The sequence below is a fragment of the Pollicipes pollicipes genome, unplaced genomic scaffold (genome assembly GCF_011947565.3).
Source record: "Pollicipes pollicipes isolate AB1234 unplaced genomic scaffold, Ppol_2.1 Scaffold_5724;HRSCAF=6776_pilon_pilon_pilon, whole genome shotgun sequence".
In the NCBI taxonomy this organism is placed as follows: domain Eukaryota; kingdom Metazoa; phylum Arthropoda; class Thecostraca; order Pollicipedomorpha; family Pollicipedidae; genus Pollicipes; species Pollicipes pollicipes.
The window spans coordinates 27,730,381-27,743,635 of NW_023596746.1; the positions used below are offsets into that span (position 1 = coordinate 27,730,381).

The window sequence follows — 13,255 nt, forward strand, 5'->3', positions numbered from 1 at the left end:
ATAGGAGGGTAAAAGTCCACGTTGAGTGTGATCACGGCTGCTGAGCGGACACGGCGCTGTTTCAGCTGGACCTGATCTTGCCAGGCGAGGAGGGGGACTCTAGCAGTTTTCTGCCGAACGGCGAGTGGACGCTGCTGGGTAGGTGTCTCGACCGAGCGCGCTTGGTTTCCACTGTGCGTCTGGCGAGGGCTCACGTCCCGTTGCAAGCTGCCTCCTTGGCTGGGTTCGAGTCCTGCCAGGCGCAGAGACATCTCAACCACCCGTCTGCGAAAATGAATGGGCTAAATTGCTCCAGAGAAGCATAAGCCTAGCATATTTCTTCAGGCTTATGTAGCAAAAACGGTGATCTTTGGCCGGTTACCAGCCGATGAAATTTAATTGCAGATTTCATCGCTCGGGGAGGGGGGAGGGAGGGAATAAAGTGAGATATGATGCGACTTTGTCAAAAGCTCACAGCCAGCGAGAACGGAATGCACAGTTCAAAATCGCTCAATTTCTACATAAGAACGCTGAGAGAACGCAGCCTGCAGCGCGGACGCCCGCCGATATTGCCGTCTTTCTCTTTTCATCATAATCCATTCTTAATTTAAAAAGCAGATTCCTAACTTGCTGTGCTTATACATGTGTCATGCACTCATCTGCATATGTTCATGGAGCAATGCATTTGTGAAGGGTGTTTAAGTTTAGATTGGTTTGTTCCTTTCAATAATGTCTTGCGTTGTTGTTTTTTATATTTTGCTGAGCTTGTGATATATTATTTGGTGACTCCCGTTGCTTAAGCGATGCCAAGTATAAACTACATTATTCTTAGATGCATCGTTGCTCCTTGAATGGCTTGAACTCAAAAGGTTAACTCCGTTGGCAGATGTTCTATACTTTGTGGCAGGATAATGTGCTTTTTCAAAACCATGTGTTAATCTCTGTAACTTGCAAGAGACCGCAGCGCATACATTGCCAGGCTGTTCGTGTGCGGCAGATATTTTGTGTGATGCAACTGTTTGGGTGTGCTCTTTGTATTGCTTCATGAACATTGGTCGAGACAAATACTAACGAAACGTAGCCTGTGGGTTGCATAATGACTATGCAAACAAGCAAAGCTCTCCTTCAAAACCTATTGCGCAGAAATAGTGACGAAAGCTGCATTCAGCCCAATCAATATGGAGGTCATTCACATGAGATCACTATGAGATCACATAAGATCAAAATGGAGATCACTCACATGAGACCAACAGATGAGAGCATGACTCCGTAGTGCCAAACGTAAATATTGTATAAAACTGTGCTCTAAATGCGTGTTGTGTGTTTCTTCTCTATCTCCCTCTTTCTCTCTGTTTTAGGTGTGCCCGGGGTGCGAAACGAAATTACTTACGCCTGTTGCCCACAAACATATATCGATGTAACGTATAAGATATTGATCAGAAGAAGAACGTTGTACTATTTCTCCAATCTGATAGTGCCGTGCGTGCTGATCGCTTCAATGGCCGTGCTGGGGTTCACGCTGCCGCCGGACAGCGGCGAAAAGCTCAGCTTAGGTAAACCACTGCACGTCGCAGCTTCATCCGCCCGTGGCTTTCGGCCGGCTTGTCGGGGAGGCGCCAGGGCCAGTCGGTGGTGGTCAGGGGCCAGCTCCAGCGGTCAGGGGCTCAGGGGCTCAGCAGATTAGGGTCAGCGGTAAGGGCCTCCGGGTCGACGTTCAGGAGCTCAGAATCGGCGATCAGGTGTGACCCGATCAGCCAGACCGCCGTGCGATCGGGGGTCAGAGCAGAAAAGTGACAGCGCTGCTGTGAGGGAGGCACTAACTTACGGTAGGCAGAGGGGGGTTGGGTGGAGGGGGGGGGGGGGTGACAACGGCACCCAATCGCGGAACCCGCAGTGTTGCTCGTCATCTCACTAGCACTCCTCAGTTTGCATGGTTTCCTAGTTCCTAAGAGTATCTGCTGTCGTTTTGGTAGCTTTTACCGGTAGTCTGAGCTAGAAGCTCTCACTGCCGCCTTTGCCGGCGACAGTTGCCCGCGGCGGCACTCCCTCTCCCATTTTACATTGCGCGTGGGCTGGCTCTGGCACCTCCCCCGGCCGGTGCTGGTACGTGCTCGTGTATGACGTCGTGTGCACAATTTTCCAGGTATTCCAGGCAAGCGCAATGAAATCTCGTACGCCTGTTGTCCCGAGCCCTACTTCGACATCACGTACACTGTCCAGATCCGGCGGCGCACGCTCTATTACCTGCACAATCTGGTCCTGCCCGGCATCCTCATATCCACCATGGTGCTGCTGGCCTTTACATTGCCGCCGGACTCCGGGGAGAAGCTGACTCTAGGTAGGCAGGTGGCACGCAGCCCTGCCTGCGCTGTGAACGCTGTCTGCCGCCCGGCGCAAGGAGATGTTCACCTGCTCCCGCCCGGGCAGAAAGCGGAGCTCGCTACGCTCTCGTGTTCGTTTAATTGCTTTTTTGTTTGCTGCTTGGTGTAAGCTGAGTTTGATTGGATGCTGTTGAAAATGCCTCGCTCGTGTCCTTATGAGCAGCGGTTTTTAGTGAGGCCATTTGTGTACCCTACCTGTTTTGCCCTCTTGCTTTGTTCCTTCAACGAGCTCTCTCTTTCTCTCTCTCCCTCTCTCTCTCTCTCTCCTCTCTCTCTCTCTCTCTCTCTACTATCTCTCTCTATCTCTCTCTCTCTCTCTCTCTCTCTCTCTCTCTCTCTCTCTCTCTCTCTCTCTCTTCTCTCTCTCCTCTCTCTCTCTCTCTCTCTCCTCTCTCTTCTCTCTCATCCTCTCCTCTCTCTCTCTTCCTCTCTCTCTCTCTTTCTCCTCTCTCTCTCTCCTCTCTCTCTCTCCGCTCTCCCTTTTACATATACGTGTGCCAATTATGTTGTTGGTTGTCATTAGCTCTGCTGTTTTATTTTTGCTTGCCTGTTTGCTTTTAAATGCTCCAAAATTTTGTTCGGCAGAGTTTTTAGCTGCAACAGGCTGCACCGTTAGGTGAACATCAATCTTTAAAGTCTGTCGTTAACGAGCCCAGAATCACCCCATTAATAGCCATTAGGTGCGGAATATTTGCAAAACAGTCATCCCCAATTGCTTTAAGATTTCACCATGTGGCAAAATTAAGTGCCTCTTCAGCTTTTACTCAGTAGCTTTCGGTGTCACGCCCTCCGTAATGTTGTGCCTGTCTCTCCCAGCTACTGACCGATATAAGTGTTGGACTCTGCGCAGCTTTCCAGTAGTTCCTACCTTGAACCTGTTCAACATATAAAATGTCCGGTGCCTGTGCCTTTTCTTGTGTTCATTCCATATTGGCAGTTGATGTGATCACACTTTTGTTATCACCTTTGAAAACGTGTTGATGTCGCCAAGACCATAGTATGAAATCATTAATTCACCATGCATAAGATGACTAGATCGGCAGTGGACTGAGCGGGAGTGCGCCCTTTTCCATCATTTGAGACGCGAGGATACCGGTAAATGAAACTATCTTATTGAGATAACAAACTAAGTTCTTTTGCAGCGAGGTTCGTTTACCGCATCCTCATGATATCGCATACTTGATCATTGTTGCTCCGCTGTATCTAACAAAATTGGCTGATGATGTTCGGATTAATGCTCAAAAGAAGCTGATAAATTTGTCGCGGAGCGTCATTATCGTTATTAGCTTTCCCAGTGGTACTTGATTCTGCCGGGTCGATGCACGTCTACTATGAATTAAACACGGCCATTGCCCATCTAGTTATATTTTGTCATTTCTAACTATATATTATCATTTGCGTCATCAGTGCTGAACAGTGAGCCGATGTTGTGCTGTAGAACCCATCTCGACCCAAACAAGAGCACTCTAGACCAGCTTTCGATGTGGAGCAGTGTGCCATAGTACTTAGCCCACGGTGTTCCGCTGTCGCTGCCCTTCCGACTTCACACCAAACGTTATCCTGACATCCCATCACTTAAGCCCATATTCTGGATTCGCACAGGTAACTCAGGTGTGTGGGCATCATCGGATGGGAGGCGAGCCTGCTTAAATCAAATGACGCTGATATGGTTGATTTGCATTGTGTGCTGATGGTTGCATTGGTTGCTGAACTGTCATTCGGCGTATATACTCCTATGCATTTGTGTGTGTCTTTGCCGATGATAGGAGATTGTGTTTGGATTTTATGCGATGCAGCTGTTGGAGGTTGACGATGGTTGACTTCTCAGTAATACCTGACTCGCGTATTGCTGTTCCGATGCGTTCACCTGTCCCTCGCCCAGGCATGCTTTGCCCTCCCGTCGCTCTTTCTTTCGTCTATCCACTCTATCCATCTCTCTTTCTCTTTCTCTTTCTCCCCTCTCTTTCTCTCTCTCTCTCTCTCCTTTCACAGCCAGTCTTTACAACTCCCGAATACGGTTGTACTGCCTAGTTTTGGCTGCTTGCATTCTGTTTTACTGTCGGTCTCTTTTGCCTTTCCCCTTTCTCTCTCGCTTTCACTCTCTCTCCCTCTCTCTTACTCACATCTCGCTTTCTCCCGGTCACCTTCTTGGTACCTCTCTGTTCGTTGTTAGCTTTACATGGGCAGTCAACAGCGGCCCCCGCTAGCGCAGCGTGCCCTGTTTGGGCGAGAGGTCTCCGCCCGTTCAGGTAGTTAACCGTGTGCTCTATCTTCAGGGGTCACTGTTCTCCTATCTCTGACCGTATTTCTCAACCAAGTCGCCGCGAACATGCCAGAGACCTCAGAGGCTGTGCCTCTCCTAGGTAACCCAGAGTCAAAATTGCACTTGGACTCCCAGAGGGCTGGACGCTGCCACTAAATATATTGCTCGAGTCGATGTTGTAATGGCCGACCGCGTAAATCCAGGAAGCACTGCCCTGCGGACATACATATATAAAGCAAGCCATAAATTCATGCCTGTCTTATACACTGTTCTATAGGATTACAGGGCATCACGCATGTCGTGTTTTGTGTTTTCTTTCTTATGACGCATGCGCCACTGACCTTTGGCAATTCATCCTGACTGATCCTACCTGATCAAACGACTTTCCACTTTCAGAATCACGGCTGACCTCTGTAAACAGTGTCAGACTCTCACACTTTCTTCTTTTATATACAGCTCTTTCCGCTGGACCTTAACGGCGCGAGTAAATCGGTAACTCACCGTCTCCATTCCTGTTTTAGGTGTTACAGTTTTGTTGTCCCTCACTGTCTTTCTAAACATGGTGGCCGAGAGTATGCCAACGACATCCGACGCTGTCCCTCTTATAGGTAAACACCGTGTCACCGTTCGGCGGGTGCTTTTGCCGACTAGACCTGAGGGGACACCACAGAACGCTCGCTCCAAATTGCGTTCGAACTTGCACGAGAGTCACGGGCCATGTCCACCATTTATATCACAGGTTACGGGTCACTTCCGTGATATCAGAGGTTGTGATTCCTCCAAATTTCCGTGACCGTAGTCCCCATCTAGTCTCATAGCCTCCGGACGAGCGTCAGATGCAATGCCTGTACTAGGTAGAGAGCCCGGCCGGCCGGTACGCGCGAACGCCGCTCCTGGCGCGTGAGCGCCGGCATCGTCGGCCGAGCGGCGCCAGCCGAGCACGCGCCGTCTACGTCCAGAACGCCCCGGCAGCGGTAGACGTCCTCGCGCGGGGTGTACAGAGCAGTGTCATACCAGCGCCGCTTATGTCGAAACCCTGGCATCCCCCTGTCTTCTCTCTCACGCTTTTGTCTCTCTCTATCTCTCTTTCTCTATCTCTCTCTGTCTCTGTCTCTGTCTCTCTGTCCCTCTGACGCTGTGCGTGCGGAGGCCCCGATAGAGTCGGCTCTGTAACTGGCGCATGATTGTGGGGGGTGGGCTGTTCGTTGAGCCTCGGCAGTCGGCGGTCGGTCGACAGTGCGCCTGACCCCCGCCTTGTTTTCCAGGCGTTACCATCCTTCTCTCGCTGACTGTGTTTTCTCTAATGATAAGCGATGCTTTGCCGGAGACTTCCGACGCGGTGCCCCTCATAGGTCAGCACCTCGGCACCCAGCATGCTCTCGGGAATGCCCGCCGGGCCCGCGGGCGCCGCCGCTCCCGCGCCTAACACGCTCAGCCATGGACCTCCTTGCATTGGGTGCATCGAGCCACCTGCGCCGCCTGCGCCGCCCCCCTCCGGGCCCCGGGGCGGCTGGCATCGGCCTGCTGGGTTTGGCCGCGTGACACATAGAGCAGCCGCAGACGGGAGCTAGCGCGCCCTCGGGACGGGCCGCCGGACGGAATGCCCGGGGACGGCGCACCATCCCAGCTCTAGGCGAGGAATGGCATGCGGGAACGCGGCCGCCAAAGACGACACCCGACAGCGCAGAAACCGCGCCGACTAACCGTGGTCTGGTAAACAGGAACTAACACCATCTGCCCATCCTCACCCCTCGCCTTTCTCGCTGGCGTCCAACAGATGCCTTCAAAACGTACGTTCCAAACGTGCCCGCTCTTGTCGCGTGGAATAACTGTCCATAGTTGTTTGCCAGTAGCCGTCTGTTACTCATTAATATCTGTATTTCATTTGCAGCATTTCAACAGTTTGTGTTTTGGCGGCGTAACTGTGCCAAACACTGGCAAAAGACATATCGTTAATACGTTTTCGTCTTTTACGGGATACGTTATACAGGAAATCTTAATAGCATGCGAGCATTTCATTCAAACGTCTTTGCAAGCTAGCGAATTAACATAAACCATGTAAAATTTATTTGATGCAAGAATATATATGTGTATATATATATATATTTATATATATATGCATATATACATATATAAATAGTATATATGTATAGATATATGTATGATTAGTAATGTACAGATGAAGAAAATCATGTAAGCGGAGCCCGTCCGCATAAAAGATTTCCCCAATTTGTGTTCACATCATTATTGTCGCATGAGTTGATTATCAAGGCACATCATTTACCAGGCAAAACTTTGATGCGGACGGGTACCACTTAGATGGTACAATGCTAATTGTATATATATATATATATATATATATATATATATATGCATATATACATATATAAATAGTATATATGTATAGATATATGTATGATTAGTAATGTACAGATGAAGAAAATCATGTAAGCGAAGCCCGTCCGCATAAAAGATTTCCCCAATTTGTGTTCACATCATTATTGTCGCATGAGTTGATTATCAAGGCACATCATTTACCAGGCAAAACTTTGATGCGGACGGGTACCACTTAGATGGTACAATGCTAATTATATATATATATATATATATATATATATATATATATATATGCATATACAAACAAACTGCACCGTTTCATCTTTCAATTTTTTCAGTTTCATTCATTTCATTTCGTACGACATTTTGTAAAAGATATGAGAAAACAAAAGTAACTGTCGGCCGACACACTCAGGCCACTTTGGACTGATATATCAAAAAGAGAATTAATAGATTCCATCATATTGACATGCTGTAGTTAGTGTGGCCAAATATTATCACAGCTTCCATATTTCAGCCCTCAATTAAAACGTTGATCAAATAACTTCAAAGCACCCATCATTTGTATTGCACTCTCTAATTGATATGTTGCATTGTCCCGATTATCCACCACCTGTAATCCAGTACTAAACCAGCTCTGGTCAAACCCGTCATTTACAGCCATGTTAGATATTTATTGATTATTCAGCTGATCATAACAGCATACTCATGATAGAAAACACATGATTTCTGTCCTTAAGCGTACATCGACATCTGCACCTATGTAGCGAGTGCAACATGATTCGCGTTGTTATTACGGTATCGCTGAATAATTCCCTCTGGCGAATCGTTCGATTCCTTCTAAATTCCTGCCATTATGGCCAACGTTTGCCTCTAACGTTGTCAATCGCACGAGAAGCCGGCGGCAACCAGAGACGGCGACGTTGCATCCCGGGCTCAGATTGAGCCTGTCACACGCGGCACGAGCCGCGCGGACTGACGTCACCTGTCGGCACACTACGCCGCCGCTGCACGTTTGTGACACGCGTCTGACATCCGTGCGACACATCTGTGACACGCGTGTGACACGGCGCGCGGCCGGCCTGGCAGTCTCGGGGTTGGGTGTCGTCTTGGTCTGCGCGCGTGCCAAGACACACTTGTCGCGGGAGGAGGCGTCGGGGGAGGGGGGGAGGGGGAGGAGTGTGGCGCCGAGGAGGCACGCCCAACTCAGGCGGTTAGCGCCGGACAAACGACCGCTCTCGGGGACGGGGTCGGCGAAGTGGCGACGTGACGTGTGCCGCGACCGTTCGGCCACGTCCCGACTGACCTTCGGGAGCGGGGCGGGCGTGACGGTGACTGACCAGCCCCGGTCCGGCGACAGCGTGACGCGCTGGCGGCGTCGGCGGCTGCGGTGGCTCCGTGCTGGGGGCATGGCGCGCGCGGCCGCGTGCACGACGACCATGGTCATGGCGCGGGACGAGCGTTTGGGGATGGGGCGGTCTGTTCGACGGGGTGGCCAGCGGGGAGCAGTGATGATAAGCACGGGGTAATTACGCAGCTCTTGTGAAAACGGGCCGTTTCAGAGCCATGCAAGGGGTCAACACAGTATCTGTGGTGTGGTGGGAGGTACACGCATAAATGTCCCATGCGTTGATTTATACGGCGCCACAAACGCCTCAGGAGCGCAGCAGTCCCCCCGTTCGCCACGTTCTTCGTAGGTGCGCTTGGGGGGGAGGAGATTCGATTCGGTGGTCTGGGGGTGAATATCGCTGGCTTCTTCTCTCTTCGCGTGGGCGTTGCACGATTACATTGCACTAGCGCTCTCAGATGAGTAGCTTTTTTAGCGACCTCGCTCGAAGATTTGACAGCCCCATTGCGCACATTTTCACCATGCATTTTTAAACTGGAGCACTTAGATATACTTTCTTATTACCTTAAGTTGAAAAAAACAAGTATTGAGAGTCGTACACCGATGTATCCCCGCAATGTGTTCCTGTCAACCATTGTGCCCATCCATTCTCCATCTAAACCACGGCTAACTTTTTTGATAACCGACGCACACGCACACGAGTCACTGTCTGTGATACAATGGCCTCGCGACAAGTGACAAGTGAATGCTTTCCGTGCATGGCTTTGCATGGTTAAGAGCACGGCTGTTTGTCATGCACACTGCATCGTCCAAAGAACAGGCAATGTATCTGATTAACTATATTAACCGCATTCAGTTAAAGTCTAATCAAAATCAGCCACGCGCTTTCTTCAGAGTCTGTCTGGTCACGGTATTCTTGAAGTACCTGAGCCCCGACCGGGCGGCCACCAGCCCGCCGTCCGGACTCTGGGGAAGGCCGTGCTAATCCACGCCATAAATCTGGCGGCCTTCCGATTTGTCGGCCCGTCCCCCTCTGCGACTCCAAGCAGCCAATCGCGTGCCTCCTCCGCCGAGCGCCCTACACCGGGGCCTTGGTTTGACGTCGGCCAGGTGCTCCTGCCGCGTCTGGCCGGCTCCCGGCCGTTGGGTCGCTCGGCGTGCGCTGAGGACTGTGGTGTCCCCTCCGATCTTCAAAGCAAGGTTCTCATGGCTGATGATCATTGGCTGAGAGAGTCGCCACAGTTTGCGTGTGTCACCGCACGGTCCCTTTCTGCGGCGGCGAGGCGCGAGGTGACTACACCTCACTTCGCGAGCGGTGGTCAGGCACCTCCAGCAGCCGGCGTGTGCGTCCGCGTGCTTCAAACTAGCCCACTGACAGCACTTGCGCGCCTCGCGCTCGCAGGAAGGGACCAAACAACTGCCGATAAGTCAGATAGCCAGTCGATAAATATGCATGGATTAAACTGGAGCTCTAAAATTCGACCGAGGCGTGCAGGGTCACCGTGGCGGGGGCCCACAGGCGCCGCCAGGTGGGCCCTCGACGCCGGCAGCCCCACACGCCCCGGAATAACACGGCCTGGCCCTGGGGCTGCCGCTCGATGCCGCATGGCGCACTCCATCGACTGGTTTGATGCATGCATATTCCGCCTTTGCCAATACACACGGTGCTGCTAAACAAACGCGTGTCCGGTTAAGCTTGCCGCTCTTTAGGTGCGGAATGTATCTCTTGCCGGAGCGGATCATGAATTCAGGTCTATATGTGAACAATACAGCTTGAGATCTGCACCGATTAAAATGAATGGGCGTTACCCTCAATGTATTATGTCCTCATGACACATCTGAACATTTCGAGGCGGTGCTGTGCAAAGCCAGCGGTGTTAGATGTCATAAATGGTGTCATGATATCTAGAGAAATACGCGGACAAAATTCGTCTCAGAAGCATGTTAAACGTGAGGTCGTCACCTCACATGTTTCTGCTTGTGGGATCACGATGGTTTGGTCACGTTTTTATTTTTTCCCTTCCTGTCAGTTTCATTTCGGCGTCAACTTTGCGATCCGAGGAATCAGAAATATGTGAAGTTCTACCCAACTGACAAAACTTGTTTTTCGGCTTCTTTTCGGACGAAAGCACCGCTCCCGTCAGGCTCTGGCTGTCAGCTGTTTGTCCGACAAATGCTCAGATGGGTCGCCCGTGTCGTCGGACGCTCCATTTCCCGGGCATGTGCCTGGGACGCTCGTCAGCGGTCGTCCAAGTTTGGTCGGAGGGCGCTCGTGACGTCACTCGGCCCCCGTAAGAAGCTGCGACAGTCCCAGCGCTCAAAACTTTTGTAATGACTGCGAGATTATGCCGCAGACCCGCTCCCAGACTCCGCTGAAGCCGTCAGTGTCGACGCGAGCGCCCTCTCGGCGCAAACTTCCGAAAAGATGCGCCAGCCGCGGTGCATTGCTAACGCCATCTGTGCTTGTAGGAACGTACTTTAACTGCATAATGTTCATGGTGGCGTCGTCGGTGGTCAGCACGGTGCTGATACTCAACTACCACCATCGTTCCGGCGAAACCCACGAGATGGCGCCGTGGGTAAGTGAGGGGGCGTCCTGACAAGAAGACTGGTGGATGGCCTGGGTGCCGCTCGTCGCCAGTGCTCTGCCCGTGTCGGCCCTAGCGCCATCTTTGCACGGGGCTCCGAGTTCATGCGCGACTCACTGCAATCGGAGATCAGCCGGCCATGGCAACAGGCATGGCCTCGCCGCGGGCTGCCCCAGTTTCTCGTCCCGTCTGAGCACACGCAAGGCCTGTCTGCAATGCAGACAGCCTCCCCGAAAGGCCAGGCCTGGGGTACATGTCTAAGGCGTGCTGGCTGCCTTATTACCTCATGCTTGGCTTCTGTTTCTGATCATGTAGCCCGGAATCCGTCCGAATAAGTCAATTAGCTCCAACTCAAGCAAGAACGCAACCAACACACGGTGTACATCTGCCAGTTGAAGAATGCTGTCGGCTTCTGCTTTTTTACATTTTGTCCTCTTAAATTTGTTAAGTTCATTTAAGCTCCACATCTCACAATTTCCACTCCCTCCTGTAAATTACTCATTCAAACGGCTGCCGCATGTCCTGGGATGCTATCGTTCCCCCATCCTCGTACGTTTAAGCCACTAGTTTTGGGTGTGTGATCGGACTAGACCATTATCTTCTGCCACTCCTCTAGATCTCGGCTCCAAGCACGTGGTAGTCGTTTCCTGACCTCAGTGTCTCCCAATGTCTTCCATGTGTCGGCCTCGCTTGCTTGCGAAAATGCGCATGCTTTGGGTGCGCCCCCCAGGCGCGCCCCCCAGGCGCACCCCAGGTGCGTGCTCTATTTGACAACGAGAGACTTCAGGAATGCAGCTGACTTTAAATCAGTCGAAGTGAACAGGCCTCCAGGGGCTCGTGCGTTTCCAGCTTGCAGCCATGCCAGGTCGAGTGTAATTTCATTTCACCCCACAACTTAGCGGGGTGCAGGGTGAGGGATGCGCGGTGCGGGGTGCGGGATATCAAGGCCGGCTGATATCCGGCGTAAGTCTTTTGGTGGTCCTGCGCTTGGAAACAGCGCTTAACGAAAAAAGTAAAATCGATCCAAGTGCGTTCAGCCACAAGTCGCCTGATACATCGGTCTTTCGATGCCGACAGAGGTGTTTCGTCCTCAGCAGCTCGCCTGTGCTCGAGAAGCTCCCGTGCCCCACCCAGCCAGGGCGTCTTCGACACCCCACGCTGCACGCATCCAGACCCCTCTTTGCTCGTTAGAGTGTCGAACCAGTGTCGGCGGGATGACTGATCTCGGAAAACCGGACGGGGTTGATGCTGCGTGTGGTCATCCTTCTGTGTGACGCCATCACATCTGCGTCATCTGTCCTTTAATAATATGAGCACATACAATAACAATCAGAGCGCATCTGCCCTGTTCTTCGCGTGATGCGATGACATGTTTGGTGCCCTCTCCAGTGGGTGACGTCCTTATCACTGCGTGACACTCTCCTCTGCGTTGCGATCATGCCCAGTGTGTGACGTCCCACAGCTGCGTCCCATCCTTTTCTGTGTGTGATGTGATGACGTGTGCAACATCATACCTCTGTATGAAGTCATCGCCGCTGTGTCAAAGTCTCCCGTGTGAGTTGCCCTCTCCTGTGTGCCCCCCCCCCCCCCCTCCCCCCCCAAGGCCTGTGCGTTGCACCTGTGCTTTTTCTTGTGAGTAGCATCATTGCCGCCGTGTGAGGAATTACACGGCGTGAGTGGCGTCATAGCCGCTACATGACGGCACTCGTGTGAGTGACGGCAACATACGCGAAACCTTCCCTCATGAGTGGCGTCATACCCGCTGCGTGGCTTCCTTTCCTATGGGGAGGAGGTCATCGTCACAGCTGTGTGGCGCCCTTGCTGCGGGTGACGTCACCGCCGCTGCGTGACATCACAGCTCTCCGCGTCGACAGGTGCGCAGCTTGTTCCTGCAGTGGATGCCGTGGCTGCTGCGCATGTCGCGGCCGGGCGAGAAGATCACGCGCAAGAACATCATGATGAACAACAAGATGAAGGAGCTGGAGCTGAAGGAGCGCTCCTCCAAGTCGCTGCTGGCCAACGTGCTGGACATGGACGACGACTTCCGGGGCGCGGGTGCGCAGCAGGCCAACTCGGCCAGCTACATCCGGCTGCCGGGTCAGTCGGTGGACGACCTGACCATGCACAGCTGCCTGGCCGGCTGCAGCCGCGAGCTGCAGCTGATCCTCAAGGAGCTGCGGACTATCACCGACAAGATGCGCAGTGACGACCACGAGGCCGAAGTCACCGGCGACTGGAAGTTCGCCGCCATGGTGGTGGACCGCATGTGCTTGATCGTGTTCACGCTGTTCACGATCGTGGCGACCGTGGCCGTGCTGCTGTCAGCGCCGCACATCATCGTGCCGTGACGCGGCCGTCG

At 52.4% G+C, this 13,255-nt stretch overlaps 1 protein-coding gene across 1 annotated transcript; it reads left to right on the top strand.

Annotated features, from left to right (window-relative positions):
- Positions 1-65: 65 nt before the first annotated feature.
- LOC119102605 (neuronal acetylcholine receptor subunit alpha-7) lies at positions 66-13,255 on the top strand (the record flags this gene model as incomplete). The annotated part of the gene is given in 5 exon segments (XM_037226046.1): positions 66-138; positions 1,338-1,532; positions 5,889-5,975; positions 10,778-10,887; positions 12,771-13,255. Coding segments are annotated over 5 exon segments (939 nt in total), but the record flags the coding sequence as incomplete, so codon positions are not given.